At 47.5% G+C, this 19,578-nt stretch overlaps 1 protein-coding gene across 1 annotated transcript; it reads right to left on the bottom strand.

Moving 5' to 3' along the window:
- Nucleotides 1–4,795: 4,795 nt before the first annotated feature.
- On the bottom strand, nt 4,796–19,369 carry PRXL2B (peroxiredoxin like 2B). The gene is made up of 7 exons (XM_060258805.1): nt 19,148–19,369; nt 15,054–15,258; nt 13,380–13,431; nt 13,040–13,103; nt 10,645–10,720; nt 8,382–8,500; nt 4,796–4,964 (listed from the first exon to the last, which is right to left on the bottom strand). Exons 1-7 carry the CDS (start codon nt 19,211–19,213, stop codon nt 4,938–4,940), a joined length of 609 nt encoding a protein of 202 aa, XP_060114788.1. The 5' UTR covers nt 19,214–19,369; the 3' UTR covers nt 4,796–4,937.
- Nucleotides 19,370–19,578: the final 209 nt, after the last annotated feature.

The raw sequence follows: 19,578 nt of genomic DNA, 5'->3' as shown, positions 1-19,578 counted from the left end.
AGAATCACAGTCTGAAACTCGGGACTCATGTGGATTTTGCCAATGATGTGCCTGTTGGTTTTTTATTTCCCCCCACCCACCCCGCCCGGTTGAGTCGCAGCCAAGGTGCAGCTATTTTGGTCACGACAGGACAAAACTACGGTTTTAATTCATCCGGTGGTTCAAGTGGACCAGTATCTTGAAATATATCACCTGCATTGAAAGCTACATACGCTTCAAAAGAAGAAAAACCAGACTGTTTCTAAAGACATCGACTGTTATTAAGATACATCAGGGTTTAAAAGATTAGCTATTTAAAAAAAGAGAGAGAGAGACTGTTCTATTTTTCAGCAAGTTTTAATTTAATTTTTTTTTTTTTTGTGATTTGAAAAACTCTTGTCTTTTGAGGTTTTTGTTTCCCCCACTGAGTTAGTCTTTGTCTGAAGTCGGGATCAGTCCACCAACTGCTGCTCGCTGTGCAACTTCCCTTTCTAATCCAAGCCAGTCTGCACAAAATATGAAAAGTCTCGCTGGGTCAGACCGAGAGCCTGTTGAGTCCAGAATCTGGTCTCCTACAGTGGCTAGCAAGGTAATCAAAAAGGTCGTCAAGGCAACAGTTCTTTCTTCTCCCCAGTCTATGTCCCCAGGATCCAATAGACAGAGGTATATTACCTCTGACCAATAACTGTGGCTAATAGCAGCTACCCTGACCTGGATAGCTTGATCTCATCAGAGCTCAGAAGCTAAGCAAGGATCAGCCCTGGTGAGTACTTGGATGGGGGACCACCAAGGAAGTCCAGGGTTGCCGTGCAGAGGCAGGCAATGGCAAACCGCCTCTGAGCATCTCTTGCCTCGAAAATGCTACACGGTCACTGTAAGTCAGTTGCAACTTGAAGTAAAAAAAAAAATGAAATAAAATAGCAATTGACGAGTCTCTCCTCCATGAATTTGTCTAATCCCCATTTTAAAGACAAAGTAGTAGCCACCAGGAGACTTTGCAGCAAGGAGTCCCATGTTCCCTCTAAGCAGCAGAGTCTTGTGAGTAAAAAATCTACTTTGTGAGCTACTGGCATTAAAGTTGTGAGCTACTCAGGGGTGGAATTCTAGCAGGAGCTCCTTTGCATATTAGGCCACACAGCCCTGGAGCTTACAAGAAAAGAGCCTTGTAAATTCTTGGAGGATTGGCTACATCAGGGCTATGTGGCCTAATATGCAAAGGCGCTCCTGCTAGAATTCCACCCCTGGAGATACTGCATAAATTAGTTTGCTCTGGGATCATCCTTCCTGAACTAAGACAAAAATGTGTGAGCCAGAGGCTAAAAATCTGTAAGCTAGGTCATGCTCACTCAGCTTAGAGGGAACACTGGCCACAAGAAGTGTGAAGAAATACTCTCCTTGGTCCTCTTGGTGATCATTATGGGCTTTTCCACATTTTTGTTTTCCTTTCTTGTGCGTTCTGTTTCTTTGGGCTTTTGTTTCCATTCTACATGTATTTTGCTGCCTGTAGTGGTTGATTCAATATTACACTGCTTTATTCCTGGTATAAAATCATGCCATTTAAATCTGCAGGGAGATATGCCAGACATAAACTGGTTTAATATTGAATCAATCCCTATAGAGGAAGGAGGGGGGGAGGAAACCCCAAAGAAACAGGAACTTACAAGCAAGGAAAACGAGACTGCAAAAAAGCTCTGCTTTGGCAAAAAGGCTTTTTCTCCTCTCCCTCCACTTTCTCCCCATTGTTGTATAATAGTTCTACAAACCTCTACCCTTTCAGCTTGGGTATTTTTCTCTTTTTTTTGCAACCATCTTTCCAATCGTTGAGTGTGAAGCGGCTCTCGTTGGTTGCTTCTGCACCTCTTCTGCACAGCCCCAGGCGAAAACAGCTGGAAGTTGCACAGCATGCTGGGCTTGGTGATGTTTTGTTCCTGCTTACCTTTTGGTGTGTGCTCTGCACCACAAAGCTAGTGGTTTTTTTTAAAAAAACCCTTCAGTGTTCTGCCATAATCCCAACAACGTGTATTGTGATAAACTCTTTGTTGTGGAAAGGTCACAAATTGTCTTGGCATTTCATAGGGTAAGCTGTTTTGTAAGCCTGCCAGCTACTGCTGTAAAAAATAATCTAAAATGCAGTGATTGTCCTCTTTTTTTTTCCCCTCCCACCTCTGCCCTTCTGGGCTGGCTCTTGTGAGCTTTCACCTCCCTGAAATGGCTTGCCATTTACAATTCAGCGCATCCAATCCAGTATTAATACTCAGATGGGCAGTAACAATGCAGGCTCTCAAAGAGACAGAGGTCTTTCCCGATACCTGAGATCTTTCTGACGCCAACAGAGATGGATCCTTCTGCATGCAAAGCAGATGTGCTGCTACTAAGCCAGAGCTGAAATGCTTAAAATAACAGTTTTATTCTGGCTCAGACCATTTGTCTGCCTTTCTCTGAGGTCTCGAGCAGAGGACATTCTCATTCATAACTGGCTACTTGTGATCCTTTACTTGGAAACTCAACCTTTGGTTTACAAAGCACATGCTCCGCCACTGAGCCAAAGTCCCGTCTTTCAGTAAGTTGAAGTCACCTATATGGATTTTTCAGGTGGATATCTGATGGGGGGGGGGGGGGAGGGTGGCAGCAAGATTTGAAACTTCAACAGCCTTTCAGCTTAGGTCCATCAGTGGCTATTAGCCACAGGGTATTGTTGGAACTCTCTGTCTGGGGCAGTGATGCTCTGTATTCTTGGTGCTGGGGGGGCAACAGTGGGAGGGTTTCTAGTGTCCTGGCTCCACTGATGGACCTTCTGATGGCACCTGTTTTTTTTTTGCTACTGTGTGACACAGAGTGTTGGACTGGATGGGCCATTGGCCTGATCCAACATGGCTACTCTGATGTTCTTATGTGACACAGAGTGTTGGACTGGATGGGCCACTGGCCTGATCCAACATGACTTCTCTTATGTTCTTATGTGACACAGGGTGTTGGACTGGATGGGCCATTGGCCTGATCCAACATGGCTTCTCTTATGTTCTTATGTGACACAGGGTGTTGGACTGGATGGGCCATTGGCCTGATCCAACATGGCTTCTCTTATGTTCTTATGTGACACAGAGTGTTGCGACTGGATGGGCCATTGGCCTGATCGGACATGGCTTCTCTTATGTTCTTCTGTGACACAGTGTTGGACTGGATGGGCCATTGGCCTGATCCAACATGGCTTCTCTTATGTTCTCTTAACCTTCTGTTTTGGGGCTCAGCCCAAGAAAAATCCTCATAGACATCTAGTGTTAGGACAGATGGAGAAAAACTATCATTCGCTCTCTCCCATTTCCCATCAGTTTCAGCATAGTTTCATAAGTCTCTGTAATAACATTCTGCCATTTTAACTTGGCCAGTTTTTACCCCCTACGTGAGTTTCAGAACAGTCTGATTAGGAACTGCCAGGTTATAACCTAGAGATCCTTTCTAAGTCACAAAAGTAGAAGGGAGGTTAGTGATCTACTCTGGCTAAAGCAACCAATGATGTAAGCAAAAAGTTATCTTTCCAGCAGCATCTATTGAGGTATGTGCTTCTTATCAACATTTAAGAGGCAACACACAATGACCTCCATCCATCTGACGTGAAACCAACTCCCATGCAAACCAATAGAACAGATGAAGTGGGATTCTTCAATTCCCATTATGCTCAATAGGATTTTGGCATGACCAACTTTTAGTGAATTGGGGCTTCTATACACACACACACACACACACAAGCAGAGACCGGAAGATGGTTGAGCACTGCCAAGCACTCTTAAGAGACTTGTTTTTCATTAGCTATATTTGACTCTGGATAGATTAGAACACAATTGTGTCTAGGTAAATCAGAACACAAGTGGTGTTTAATCTACAAAGGCAATTAGTTCTCAAGCAATTTTGGAAGTTACATATTCCGCCCTGGAAGCTTCAGAGAAACAGGGAGTATGTCTTTTGCACACACCTGTTAGCAGTCACTGGATCTCCCCTCAAGAGAAATTCGAAGTGAATTTGTCAGGTTTGTAATCTGATGGACCAGTGGTCAGGAACCGTAGTGAACTCTCTACAGCCAACCTTCATCAACCAACAGCAGGATCCTACACATGAAGGTGCCTTATACTGATTTGGACTGGTCAGCATTGTCTACTTAGACTGGCAGCAGCTCTCCAAGGTTACAGACTGAGTTCTTTCACATCATCTACTCCCTGAGTCTTCTAACTGGAGATGCCAGGGATTGAACCTGGGACCTTCTGCATGCCAAGTAGATGCGCCATGGTCCCCTAACAACTTTTATGTTGGTGAAAGAGAGAGGAAGACCCTTTAGATCACCACCAGGGATCATGGGACCCTTATGGACAAAGGCCACACTGAACAAGGAGCTATGGTGAGGAGGAGGAGGAGAAGAAGGAGAAGATGATGAAGAAGAAGAAGATGATGATGAAGAAGAAGAAGATGATGATGATATTGGATTTATATCCCGCCCTCCACTCTGAAGAGTCTCAGAGCGGCTCACAATCTCCTTTACCTTCCTCCCCCACAACAGACACCCTGTGAGGTGGGTGGGGCTGAGAGGGCTCTCACAGCAGCTGCCCTTTCAAGGACAACCTCTGCCAGAGCTATGGCTGACCCAAGGCCATTCCAGCAGGTGCAAGTGGAGGAGTGGGGAATCAAACCCGGTTCTCCCAGATAAGAGTCCGCACACTTCACCACTACACCAAACTGGCAGGAGAATTGAGTGAAATGAAATAGAGAAGGTGGAAGGATCCAACCCAATTGTTCAATGAGAAATAACTGCCGAGCAGCACCATGGTGACCAATAGGTAAACATTTTATTAATTTATATTTGTGGCTTCAGCTTCACTGATTTACGTAAACGGTACTCTTGAACTAGGAAAGAGGCTATATTGACTACAAGGAAGTTGGAGAAAGCTTGGAAAGGCTTCGTACCTTCTTCATGTGGTACAGACTTCTTCGTTACACTGCAGATGAGGAAACAAGAATTTGTTTTGCATTGTGCTCTGCTGAAATAAGCGAGTTGTCCCTTCTCTCCTGGAAATACTTTGGGGCGCTTTGGCTTTTATACCACGGTGTCAATTTGTTTATTTATTTAATCAAATTTATATCCCACCCTCCCCTAATGGACTCAGGGCAGCTAACAACAGTTAAAAACAACACAATATTAAAAAACAGAATATACAATCAAATCAATTCCATACATTTTTCAACCATTAAAAATCCAAGCTGCACATCGATGTTTCTGATTATCTGTATTTGCCAATGCAACAAAACTGCAAGAATATGGTTTTCCACCCTGAGGAACTTAACAATCTATAATTTGATATAAAGGAGACGATTGGGAGGTAGAAAACAGGAGAAATGGGGAGTGTTTAGACTGAATTTTAGTAGAAGGGGCTATGGCAGGGGTGTCAGACATGCTGCCCGGGGGCCAAATCAGGCCCCCGGAGGGCTCCTATCAGGCCCCTGAGCAACTCACTGTCATCTGCTTCCTTCTCCCTCTCTTGCTTCCTTCTGCATCACCACTTGCTTGCTCAATCACACAGGCTTGCTCAATCACACAGGAGTTACAGAGCAAAGCTTCTCCCTTGGGGAGGAATCAGGGGAAGGAGAGCTAATTTTGCCAGGCTCTCTCAACTGCACAGCAGAGCTACTGAGCCAAGCCTCTCTTCCTTCTGTTGGTTGAGGTTCAACAAGCTACTGAGATGGATTAGGCCGAGTGTGTGTGTTTGTAAAGTGTGTGTTCTTTGTAAAGTTTATATATCCCTGACCTGGCATTACATTTTATGACACAAATGTCCCAGCCTGATAAGGTCAAGATCCGGCCCTCATAGCAAATGAGTTTTGACACCCCTGGGATATGGGCATTGTCCAAAGCTATCTGGGAAAGGTGGGTTTTGCAAAAGGATATTAAAGACAGCCAATGTTAGTTTAGGATTAATGCTGGACTAAGATTGGAGACTAAGAGAGCCCCGTGGCACAGAGTGCTAAAACTGCAGTACTGCAGTCGGAGCCCTCTGCTCACGACCTGAGTTCGATTCCAGCAGAAGCTGGTTCAGGTAGCCGGCTCCAGGTTGACTCAGCCTTCAATTCTTCCGAGGTCAGTAAAATGAGTACACAGCTTGCTGGGGGGGAAGTGTAGATGACTGGGGTAGGCAATGCCAAACCACCCCGTAAAAAGGTCTGCTGTGAAAAAGTTGTGAAAGCAGTGTCACCTCAGAGTCGGAAATGACTGGTGCTTGCACAGGGGACCTTTCCTTTCCTAAGATTGGAGGAAGAGCCCCATGGCGCAGAGTGGTAAAGCTGCAGTACTGCAATCGGAGCCCTCTGCTCACAACTAAAGTTCGATCCCAGCAGAAGCTGGTTCAGGTAGCCGGTTCCAGGTTGACTCAGCCTTCCATCCTTCCAAGGTCGGTAAAATGAGTCCCCAGCTTGCTGGGGGGAAAGTGTAGATGACTGGGGAAGGCGATGGCAAACCACCCTGTTAAAAAGTCTGCCGTGAAAACGTCGCGAAAGCAACATTACCCCAGAGTCGAAAACGACTGGTGCTTGCACAGGGGACTTCCTTTACCTAAGATTGGAGGAGGCCTATTCCAAATCACCATTCTGCCCCAAAACACAATAGGTAGCACATCTCACCATTATAAACACTCCATTATAAACAGTGATGGATCACCCACTTTGCATGGATTTCAGGTTCTGCCCCAGCAAATGCCCAGGTACAGGATCTCTTTATTTATTTATTTCTTACTCTCCTTCTCCTACCTATAGGTCTTGAGTCGCATTTATAAAACATAACTGAGAAGAAAGGAAGAATTCAGGCCAGACAGGGTGAAAACATACACTACAAAGACTGCTGTTCTCTTGTAAGTTGCCCAGACTCTCATGGCCTGAACTAAAAATTCAGCTATAATGACTATATTTTCTGCTCTTGAATCTGCTAGTAATTTTAAAATAAGGATACCTGCTAAGGACTCAGTCCACTGTTGTGTCAAAGTTTTAATCCGTTTCTGTCTCGCCTTATTATACCAGGGACATTCAAATAGAACATGTCTTGCAAATTTAATAGCGCCTAAACCACAGCTATGCAGCCCCATGGTGCAGAGTGGTAAAGCTACAGTACTGCAGTCCGATCTCTCTGCTCATGACCTGAGTTTAATCCCAGCAGAAGCTGGGCTCAGGTAGCTGGCTCAAGGTTGGTTCAGCCTTCCATCCTTCCGAGCTCAGTAAAATCAGTACTCAGCTTGCTGGAGGGAAAGTGAAGATGACTGGGGAAGGCAATGGCAAACCACCCCGTAAAAAGTCTGCTGTGAAAACGTCAGAAACGACTGATACTTGCACAAAGGACTACCATTACATTTAAAAAAACCAAAAAAACCACAGCAACAATATCTAGAAGGTAATGCATTTAATCTTGCAAGCGTAATTGCTCCTCCGTGCTTTGCGACAATTAAGATGAACAAATATTTTGGGATTCTAAAGCTGGGGGAATCCCCGTTTGAAAGGAAGAACAAACCCACCTAACTCTGCATGTGGGACTATTTGCATCAATCTTCATAATTAGAGGTTTTGGTGGTTTTATGAGCTGCAGGCCATCCTAGCACAGCAATTACATTTCTAGGGCATTGCATGACTTTCAGTTTTTCTTCTATTGCTTGGTTCCATGCACGCTTCATATAAAACAGAAAGCTGTTATTCTCAGAGAAAATTCTTTTGAGCCTCATATTCAGTGGCAGAATCCATACGCTAACTTGGATGCAATCTTGGTCCAATTCTAATTTGAGGGCGAAGGTAAAGGATGTCAGGTAGTGGATGGGATTTGGAATATCTCTCCCCAGGGTGTTACAGAGCTGCTGCCAAATGAAGGAGACTCCAATGGGTTAGATATGGGAGAGCCACAGGGGTTTTTTTTTGCAGCAGGAATTCCTTTGCATATTAGGCCACACACCCCTGATGTAGCCAATCCTCCTGGAGCTTACAGTAGGCCCGGTACTAACAGCCCTGTAAGCCCCAGGAGGATTGGCTACATCAGGGGTGTGTGGCCTAATATGCAAAGGAATTCCTGCTACAAAAAAAAAGCCCTGGGTAGCCATAAGTCACCTTTATCTGTGTAGGCTTCCCTTTGGGGGAAGTACCCAAGAGATTGTTGGACTCAGCATCTGCTTAGCATGCAAAAAAAAAAAAATGCCAGGATCGATCCCCGAATCCTTTGGCAAAAGGACTGGATGAAGCTGCCAGAAAAGATCCTTCTGTGCCTGAGATCTGCTAAGCGATGTTAAAAATACGGAACGACATCGAGCATTGGCTTGGATATAATAGACAGAACAGCCGAGCCTGCTTTCCAAGAGGAAGGCCAGGAAGCGCTAGAGAGAGCTCCTCACCTGAGGTTTCCCCCCCTCTTCTGCACTGACTGAGATGCCAAGGGTCTTGATTATGGTGTCCAAGGGGACGTAGTCACCGGGGGACTCCTGTATGAAATGCAAGAGGACTTTCTCTCCACCTAGAAGGGAATACAGTAGCATGATGCAGGTACAAGTTTCAGAGGAGAGCCGTGTTGGTCTACGGTAGAACAGGAAGATTCAAGTCCAGCAGTGTCACAAAGACCAACCAGATTTCCAGAGTTTAAGATCTGAAAAGTGAAAGCTCCCTTTGTCAGATGATGACCAGGGCTTTTTTTTTTTTTTGTAGTAGGAACTCCTTTGCATATTAGGCTGCACCCCCTGATGTAGCCAATCCTTGAAGAGCTTACAGTAGGCCCTGTACGAAGAGCCCCGTAAGCTCCGGAAGGATTGGCTGCATCAGGGGTGTGTGGCCTAATATGCAGAGGAGTTCCTGCTACAAAAAAAGCCCCGCTGATGGCTCTCGAAAGCTTCTCCTCCCCCAAATCTTGCTGAAGCCCTGCTGCTAGGAGAGGACTTTCTGCTTCTAGGAGAGGACTTTCTGGGAGAGGGGAGGGAAGAAGCGTGCCATACCTATGTCACCTCTGGGTGAGGTAGGCACATCGGAGGCTTTGGGAGCAACTTGTCTACATCACCTAGAAGTGACGTAACACATCAGTGATGACGCTCTGGTTTTGAGGCGAAATTCTATGGTTTGAAGCTAATTCTAACCATAGAGCTTTGCCCAAAAACCAGAGCATCCCCCCACCGATGCCACTGTCTTGACTACATTACTTTCAGGTGATGTAGGCACACCATGTCAGTAACTCTCCTCCACTGGCCAGCAGCAGTGGGGAATGCTAGAAACTGGGGGATCCTCCACATGCCAGCAGGGTGTTCTTTGTTCCAGGGTGTGCTTTGTAGCAGTAACTCTTTTGCATATTAGGCTACAGGAGGATTGGCTACATCAGGGAGGTGTAGCCTAATATGCAAAAGAGTTACTGCTACAAAAAAAAAGCCCTGCTGGTCTCCAAGGTGCAGATACAAGTCAACCTGCAAGAAAGAATGCCGTTTCAGTCTCCACAAATAACACTGGAAGGCAACGTAGTGCATTTTCCTAGAGATCAAACATCGCTCCAACTCTAGCCTGAATGACAGCATTTCGAAGGGGTGGAATTCTAGCAGGAGCTCCTTTGCATATTAGGCCACACACACTGAGGTAGCCAATCCTCCATGAGCTTACAAGGATTGTTTTTGTAAGCTTTTGCAAGATTGGCTACATTAGGGGTATGTGGCCTAATATGCAAAAGAGCTCCTGCTAGAATTCCACCCCTGGGATTTCCTCACTGCTTTACCTTTGTCTTCAAACTTGGGTGGCAGCCGTTTCCCACAGAATAGATCCTGGCCTACACTGGAGAATAGCAGCTTCCCTCTATTCCTTGATGGAGATATTTCTATCTTGCTTCTCTCCCCAAATAGCTGACAACATCCTTCCCCTCCCCCCATCCTGCATTTTACCTACACAAGAACCCTGCGGGGTAGGTGAGGCTAACGGACTGCAACAGGCCCTAGCCTTGTGAGTTAGCGGTGCCCACAGCTGGACAGCTTAGACTAGCCTAATCTGAACATATGAAGCTGCCTTTATACTGAATCAGACACTTGGTCCATCAAAGTCAGTATTATCTCATCAGATCTCAGAAGCTAAGCAGGGTCAGCCTTGGTTAGTACTTAGATGGGAGACCTCCAAGGGTGGCTACGCAGAATCAGGCAAGAACAAACCATCTCTGTTCATCTTTTGTCTTGGAAACCCAATGGGGTTGCTGTAATTCAGGCCTGACTTGATGGTGCTTTCCATCATCAGGATGGGTGTGGTGTGATCAGGCTACTCCTAGAATGCCTCCATAGAGCCTGCCTTCCATCTCCTGCTTCCGTTACTCGCATGAACTGGACCCCAAATAAAGATGTCTTGTTGGTTTTTTCCAACTTTTCATACGGCTTCTGCTCCCATGCTGCCACCTGGTGGCCATACACTGAAATACCCACCTGAAGGACCATCTAAAAACAAACAAGGATTTTGTGGCACTTTAAAGACTAATAACATTATACTCCAAATGGGCTTTTGTGGACCAGAGCATTCTTCTTTCAGACGCAGTGCGTGGAGTCTAATTATGTTGTCACTTTATGTCCAAGGGTCAGAAGAAAAAACCAGGGTCGAAGAGGGAGGAAAGAAAAGGCTGAAATGCAATTGTCCCAGCCACCCGCTTACCTTGACTGACAATGAGCATCCCACCACTCTGCAAAAGATCCCCACTGAAGTTGCCGTGAATGCCCTCCGCATTTGCCTGGGGAAAAAACAGAGACTTCTATTGGGAGCAAAGTCTAAGGAATTGACCGCCCTTAGAGAAGGGCCATTAATGGAACACCTGCAGAAAGTGAATGCAAGAAATTACCTCATACCAAATCATGCAGCAGAATCAGGACCCTCGGGGCATGTAACCAATGTTCCCTCTAAGCTGCAGAGTCTTGTGAGCAAAAATTCTACTTTGTGAGCTGCTGGTATTAAAGTTGTGAGCTCCTGCATAAATGAGTGTGCTCTGGGGTCATCCTTCCTGAGCTAAGACAAAAATGTGTGAGCTAGAGGCTAAAAATCTGTGAGCTAGCTCATACTGACTCAGCTTAGAGGGAACACTGTATGTAACTAACCAGTGAGGAGAACACCAAGATTTTGGTCTCAAACTGAAGCGGACCGTTGGTCCATCAAGGTCAGTATTGTCTACTCTGACCCAATAGCAGCTCTCTGGGGTTCTCAGTCAGAGGTCTTTCACCTCACCTACGACCTGGAGTTTTTTAAAACCAGGGATGCTGGGGATTAAACCTAGGACCTTCTGCATGCCAAGCAGATGCTCTGCCACTGAGCCAGAGCTCAGCCTAAAGGCCCAAGGTCCAATGTCCAGTCAAGAGGTTTTCATCTTATGAGCTTCTCCTGCCTGACATCTCACAGACAGTTACTAACTGGAGTCAATACTTCTGTGCCAGGTGGACTGACATTCTGACTCCACACAAGGCAAGTTCATATGAGACATGGGAGAATCCGCAGAGCTCAGTAGTGGATCGCATGCTGTGCCTGGAGAAGGCCTGAGAATTGATCCCAGATAAAGAATAGCTCAGGCAATGTTACCTGAAATAGACTGCCCTTCTGCAGAGGCACACAGAGGGGCCTTATAGTAACAGGCAGTGGGAAAGACACCTGTATGCAAGAAAGAGATTGGATTTATACCCAGGGGTGGAATTCTAGCAGGAGCTCCTTTGCATATTAGGCCACACCCCTCAGATGTAGCCAATCCTCCAAGAGCTTACAAGGCTCTTTTTTGTAAGCTCTTGTAGGATTGGCTGCATCAGGGGGCATGGCCCACCCTTCACTTGGAATCTCAGAGCAGCTTACAATTGCCTTCCCTTCCTCTCCTCACTACAGGCACCTTGTGAGGCAGATGGGGTTGGGAGAGTCCTGAGAGGACTGTGACTGACCCAACGTCACCCAGCTGGCTTCATGTGAAGGAAGAGGAAGAACAAAAAGAGATTAGATTTATACCCCACCCTTCACTTGGAGTTTCAGAGGGGCTTACAATCACCTTCCCTTCCTCTCCCCACAACCAAAACCCTCTGAGGTAGGTGGAACTGAGAGGCCAGTTTGGTGTAGTGGTGAAGTGTGCGGACTCTTATTTGGGAGGACCGGGTTTGATTCCCCACTCCTCCACTTGCACCTGCTAGCATGGCCTTGGGTCAGCCATAGCTCTGGCAGAGGTTGTCCTTGAAAGGGCAGCTGCTGTGAGAGCCCTCTCCAGCCCCACCCACCTCACAGGGTGTCTGTTGTGGGGGAGGAAGGTAAAGGAGATTGTGAGCCGCTCTGAGACTCTTCGGAGTGGAGGGCGGGATATAAATCAATATCTTCTTCTTCTCTGAGAACTGGGACTGACCCAAGGTCACCCAGCTGGCTGCAAGTGGAGGACAAATGGGGAATCAAACCCGATTATCCAGGTCAGAGCCCGCTGCTCTTAACCACTACACCAAATCGGTTCTCTGAAACCCTGAAAAGCTGCTGCCTGTCCCAGTAAACAAGGCTAGGCTTGAAATAAAGACATAAGTAGAGCCCTGCTGGATCAGCCCAAGGGCCCCGCAGATCCAGCACTCTGTTTGCAGCAGTGGCCGACCAGCTGATTTTAGGAAGGCCCAAGCAGGGTGACTGCAACAGCATCCTCTTGCCTAGGGGTGGCCAAACTGTGGCTCAGGAGACACATGTGGCTCTTTCACACATATTGTGCGGCTGCTGCAGCCCCCCCACCCCAGCATCTGTCTCTTGACATGTCTTCGCCAAGCCAAGCAGCAAGTGGCTTGGAGAATGCATTTAAAGTTAAATTTGCTTTCTTTCCACCTCTCCGTCCCTCTATCTGCCTTCCTTGTGGCTCTCAAACATCTGAAAATTATTCTATGTGGCTTTTATGTTAAGCAAGTCTGGCCACCCCTGCTCTTGCCTTTGGTCTCCAGCAACTGCTATAAGCAGCCCTGTCCACCGTGAATTTGGACAAATGGTGGCCTGCAGACTTTCACCTGCTAGGAACGGCACGCACACATCTGAACGGCACCGCTTTTTCTTCCTGTCTCACCTTGCTGGCGACTTCTCGAACAGGCTTCCCCAATGCAGCAGGAACTATGCTTAAGGCGTTATACCTGGAAGACAGAAGGCAAGATCAGAAGGACCGTGATAAAAGATGTCAGCGTTTTGAAATGGACAGCCATTCACGATGCTGTTCTCTAAGCGGCATTACATCCTTCCCTGAAGTGGGGGGAGGTCTGTCTAGGATTGAATCCCAAGACTGCAAAGCGAACCACGCAGCTGGGCTGGCCTCAGAAGTCAGCAAAGAAAGTGGAGGCCCCTGCGTCGCTCCCCCACCCCTGACACCTGCAAAAGAGCCGTTCCTTAACTGTAGCAAACTGTACACCAACCTTTTGAAACCAAGATCGCTGTAGCACTGTTTGGTCTCATCCAGGTAGAGTTCTGCAAGGAGAAGGAAGAGGAAAAGCTTGAAGAAGAAGAAAAAGACATTGGATTTATATTCCGCCCTCCACAATCTCCTTTATCTTCCTCCCCCACAACAGACACCCTGTGAAGTGGGTGGGGCTGAGAGGACTCTGACAGAAGCTGCACTTTCAAGGACAACCTCTGCAAGAGCTATGGCTGACCCAAGGCCATTCCAGCAGATGCAAGTGGAAGAGTGGAGAATCAAACCCGGTTCTTCCAGATAACAGTTTGCGCACTTAACCACTACACCGAATTGGTCTCCAGCCGCCTCATCCCCCCAACGTTGTTTGACACAAACATTACAAGAAGTTACAGAGACTAGGAATGAGGCTTTCCTGAAGTAGAATCCATCAAGTTAAATCCTACAGGCTTGAATTTTAATTTTCTTCCATTCCCTCACTTTGTTCCTAGAGTCCACTGCTCCCGAAAAGCAGACTCAGACGATATTTACGATAACATGACCAATTAAAATACAGGGATTTAAAAGATTCTACACAAGGCTAGAACCTGTGCTATAATACGGATTAAGATAGGCAATTGTCTTAATATGTTAAATATATAAAAAAAATTACAGTTCTGGCTTGGTGTCAGGAGGTGTGGTCTGATATGCAAATTACCATATTTTTCGGTCCATAAGACACTCCGGACCATAGGACGCACCTTCCTCCTGGGGGGCGATCCGCTGCCTCTGCCTCCGATCCCGGTGCTTCCCCCGCGCCTGCCTGCCTGGCTCCAGCTCTGCTTCCAGCAAGCGCTGGGATCGCTCCACGCTGCCCCCACCGCAGTGCTTCGCGAGCGCCGGCTGCTGAGGGGGCAGTGTGCTTCCTCCGTGCCTGTCTGCCTGGCTCCAGCTCTGATGCTTAAAGCAAGCGCTGGGATCGGAGGGCGGAGGGAGCGATCCTGGCACTTGCTGTAAGCGTCAGAGCTGGAGCCAAGCAGACAGGCACGGAGGAAGCACGCTGCCCCCTCAGCAGCCGGCGCTCGCGAAGAGCTGGGTTTGCGGTGGGGGCAGCGTGGAGCGATCCCAGCGCTTGCTAGAAGCAGAGCTGGAGCCAGGCAGGCAGGCGCGGGGGAAGCACCGGGATCGGAGGCGGAGGCAGCGGATCACACACACACACCCCGCCGGAGGAAGGTACGTCCTATCGTTCCTTCGCTCCATAAGACGCACACACTTCCCCCACACACACTTTTTTTGGGGGGGGGGAAGTGCGTCTTATGGTCTGAAAAATACAGTACTTCATGCTGGGCCTTTTCTACAAAAAAGCCCTGTGTGAACCAATGGTGCTATCAGGGGGTGTGATCTAGTATGCAAATGAGTCCCTGCTGGGCTTTTTCTACCAAAAAAGCCCTGCTCAATATATTTCCCCACGGGCCTCTTTATACCAGAAGCATCATTTTGGTGAACACAGTCAGCCGCAAGAGGAGCAAGGTCAGAAAGCTCGTATGACTTGGGAGTGCTACATGGCTTGGGACCGAGATACCTGAAGGGCTGTCTTCTCTCAAAGTGGATTACAGAACTGCAGGGCAAGGCAATAAGAACAGCATAAGAGCAACAATGCAAAAACCAAGACATTGATGTGCACATGGATAGCGCTTACCTCCTTTGAAGTAGTTGCCATCCAAGAAGTCCTTGAGACCCACACTTTCTGGCGCAATGCCAACGAAGCGGACTCCGTGGCTCTCCAGCTGTTCTTTCAGCTTGCTGGCTTCCTTTGCGATCCAGCGGCACACTTGGCAGCCAAAGCGGCGCAGGAACAAAACCACACAGGGCTGGTCCTTCCAGAAGCTCCTCAGCTCCACCATCTGCCAACCACACAAGATCACACCACAAGATGAAGGTGCTTCCCTCTAGAAGGTGGCAAGACTGCCCCACCGCCAACGTTACTGATCCAAGGGCAGAGTGGGATGCAGTGGAGATTCAGTGAAGTGCAATTATTGTCCGAGCCAAGAACTGGGAAGCCCTTGATTCAAATTCTGCTTTTTGAGATGACCTGAGACCCAGCCTTCTAAGGTTACCTGGGACCCACTGGTGGACCTCCTGATATATATGGAAATGTTTTTATAGATCTAATTTTAATATGTTTGCTAATGTTTTTAAACTGTTGTTAGCTGCCCTGAGCCTGTCAGGGGAGGGCGGTATATAAATCAAATAAATAAATGATAGCACCTGGTTTTTAGCCACTGTGTGACAAAGTTTGTTGGACTGGATAGGCCATTGGCGTGATCCAACATAGCATCTCTTATGTTCATATGCCTGGAACAATGAGGCTTTGTATTCTTGGTGCTTGGGCGGGGTGGGGGGGGCAACAGTGGGAGGGCTTCTGGAGTTCTGGCTCTGCTGGTGGACCTCCTGATGGCACTTGGTTTTCGGCCACTGCGTGACACAGGGTGTTGGACTGGATGGACCACTGGCCTGATCCAACATGGCTTCTCTTATGGAAGTGTTGGGAAGACCTGTCTCTGTCCTAGATCCTGGGGGGGGGGGGGGGTTAGAAATTCCCTATTGGATGGAAGATCCTTCAGTGGCTATTAGCGATGATGGCTAAATGGAACCTCCATGGTCAGAGGCAGTGCACCTCGAAATAACAATCGCTGTGGAGTGACAATAGGAGGAGTCTTTAACCTTGGAGGTTCCAGCTCAAAAAGGCTGGGGACTCCTGTTCGACTCCATGTTCTCATTGTGAGGGGGGAGGGTTAAAGAAAAGCTGTAATTGTTTCTTCTTCATTGGATTATGCATATAACCCATCCATTCCATGGGGGGATCACTATTTTTTTAATGCATCAAATGGAAATTTATAATATGCCATCAAAATTATGTCCCCCACAGCATGGACTGGCACACAAAAACAAGGTGCAGTAACAATTAGAAAGCAATTTTCCACCTACACCTGTGATCCAGCCAACTGGGAGCAGACATCTACGCAGATCATACATTTCTTTGTTTAGGGAATTGACGTGCTGCATTTCCGGAGACCAGCTACATCATTGTACGGATCTCTCTCATTACAGTTCTATCTGTGACCAAGCCTGTCTCTGGGTGCTTGCAACAGAGATCTGTCTGCAGGATCCAGCATTCTGGGATATACTGCCTCTGATTACAGAAGCTCCATTTCAGTCTCAGGCAAAACAGCTACTGGATTATTTTTCAAGACAGACATGAGCCAGCTTCATGGCTCTCCTGCTAGATCTTTTCTATACATTCATGTGTGCGTGCGTGTTAAGTGCCCCCAAATTACTTCTGATTCATGGCAACCCTATGAAGTTATAGAATCAAAGAGTTGGAAGGCACCTCCAAGGTCCAACCCCCTGTACAATACAGGAAACTCACAAATACCTTCCCCTAAATTCACAGGATCTTCATTGCTGTCTTCATTGCGAATCTCTGGGATAAGCGTCCTCTTGTTAACCGTCTTGCTCAGGCCTTGCAAACTGAGAGATGAGGCTTCCTTGACTGAGTCAATCCATCCATAAAACATGATGAGTTTCATGGGCCCAATGCACTTCTGCCTTCATGGGACCCTCCCACCGTAACAAATATCAACATGACCATTATTTTTTTTATGTAATTTTACATACTTCGGCTTTTTTTTCTGCTTTAGGCAAAATTTACTAAGTTTCCGCGGGTCCTAAACATTTTTTAATGTGAGAAAAAAATTAAAATTTTCTTCAACCGTAAAAGTTCATTTTTTCCCCCTCGTGAGTTTAAAAAGAAATTAAAATGTTTTCATGGGCCCCTAAAAGTATCATGGACCCTAAGCACTGTGCCTAGTGGAAAAGCTGGTTCTGGAGCCATCTCAAGTTGCGTCTTCCTCTTTCCCTTCTGCCTTGAGCATTGTCTTTTCCAGTGACTCTTGCCGTCTCATAATGGACTTACAGACAACAGCCTCAGTTTAGTTATTTTAGCTTCTAAGGACAATTCAAGCTTGATCTGATCTAGAACCCACTGATTTGTCTTTCTGGAAGTCTACGGCATCTGCAAAACTCTCCTCCAAAACAACCACAAATATTGATTTGAACAAGCCTTTTTCTGCAAAACCTTCACCTGTGGCCCCATGGTAGAACCTTTGCTTGACATGCAGAAGGTCCTAGGTTCAATCCCCAGCCTCTCTCCATCTAAAAGGACCGGGCAAGTAGGTGATGTGAAAGACCATAGTCTGAGACCCTGGAGAGCCACAATCAGTCCAAGTAGACAATGCTGACTTTGATGGACAGAGGGTCTGGTTCAGTAGAAGGCAGCTTTCATGTGTTTTATTGTGTATATCCACCAGCCTGACCGACTGATAGTCCACTGCATCTGAAGAAGTGAGCTCTGACTCAAAAAAACTGATGCTAGAATAAATTGTGCTACTTTTCAAGGCACTGCACTGGACTCCTGTGTTATTCTTCTTAGCCTCTGCACCATGAGCAAGCCTAATTTCTTGCTTAACATCAAAATGAGACATGTGTACCCCTTTCCCATTTTGAACCTCTGAGTTTCACTGTCTGGCTCGGGCACAACAACAAAAAAGCAAAACCCGCAGTCCTTCACCCCCACCCCAAAGACTGACTCTCTGCCTTACATGGGCTGAAGCAGCATTCATTCACACACCAAAATCGAATCTCTGGGATAATTACCAGGAGGAAAAAGGAATCTTCCCCCCCCCCCCACACACACACACACAAGAACTCCCTGTGGCCTCAATATAGCAACCATTGCATCATTCCCTCTCCCCCTCCCATGAAGGCAAGAAAGCAAGTCACCCTTCCAAACTCCCATAACAACTCAAGCGACATTTCCTATAAGGAAACGAAGGCCTGCTTCAGAAATGCCCCTGAAACTGATCCCCCAGGGAAACACATGAAAGTGGGCAATACGTGGGAAAGGAGAGGTCCCCTGTGCAAGCACCAGTCGTTTCCGGCTCTGGGGTGACGTTGCTTTCACAATGTTTTCAAGGCAGACTTTTTACGGGTCGGTTTGCCATTGCCTTCCCCACTCATCTACACTTTCCCCCCAGCAAGCTGGGGACTCATTTGACCGACCTCGGAAGGATGGCAGGCTGAGTCAATCTCGAGCCGGCTACCTGAAAACCCTGCTTCCGCCGGGGATCGAACTCAGGTCGTGAGCAGAGCTTAGGACTGCAATACTGCAGCTTTAACCCTTTGCGCCACGGGGCTCTTTCGGCAATACCTGAGCTTGATATAAAAGAGCTGTTTATATGTATTTGTTTTACTTTGACTATATATATATATGTATATATATATTTTTTTAAATCCCCTTCCCGAATAAAAAGTCACCTCTTCCTACAAGCCATAAAAAAAAGCAGAAATGGCAATGAGATAGAGTGCAGACGGAGGGTTCCCGCCTCAAATTGAAAGCAGACATCGATTGGACTGCCTTAAAGAAAATATTCTTTCAATTTCCCAACCGCCGCCACCCACCCCGGGCTGGCATCAGAAGGATCCTGCAATCTATTCCGCCCGCATCTCCATAACCCAGACAGGCAATGTAGTCCTAACCAGAGTTGCTCCCTTCCATGCCCGCTGAAGTCAGTGGGCTCGGGAAGGCGCGACTGGCATAGGATTCCTCTCTAGGCGAATGATGCACATCTCGCCTAAGGCGCGTTTCGTGCACACGCGGGCGCGCCGGCCAGAGCTGCACGCCCAACCATCACCCCGCAACGTGAAGCGCAAAGCAAAACCTGCGGTCCTCACCTCGCCGTTCGCGGCATACTTGACGGTGTTGGCTCCGACTTTACTCAGATCCACCGAAGCCGCCATCCTGGCGATCTTTCCCCTTCCGCCCACCCTGGTGGACGACTTCACTCCCCCCACCCCATCCCGGGATTGGATGGCCCTTGCGTCAGCCGGCGATCGAACCCCCGCCCCGGTGGGCCCCGAACAGCTGAGCGGACGCGCCCCTTCTCATGCATATGCATGAGGGCTGGGCCAATCCGCGAGGGAAGGAAGCCCTGCCCCGGAAGGGCTGCAAGCGGACTCTGGGAAGAGGAGTTGGAGATAAAAGCCGGGGGGCGCTAGAAGCCGGGGAGAAATCGCAAAGTTTCTCCAGCAAGGGGTGGGGATTGCAAGCTTTGTTTCAGGGAGAAAACAAACCGGGGGGAGGGAGGGGTGCAATTGGGCATCTG

Source organism: Heteronotia binoei, chromosome 18, assembly GCF_032191835.1.
Source record: "Heteronotia binoei isolate CCM8104 ecotype False Entrance Well chromosome 18, APGP_CSIRO_Hbin_v1, whole genome shotgun sequence".
Classification (NCBI taxonomy): Eukaryota; Metazoa; Chordata; class Lepidosauria; order Squamata; family Gekkonidae; genus Heteronotia; species Heteronotia binoei.
Note: the sequence above shows the minus strand (reverse complement) of the source record. Positions and strands in the feature narration are given on the sequence as shown.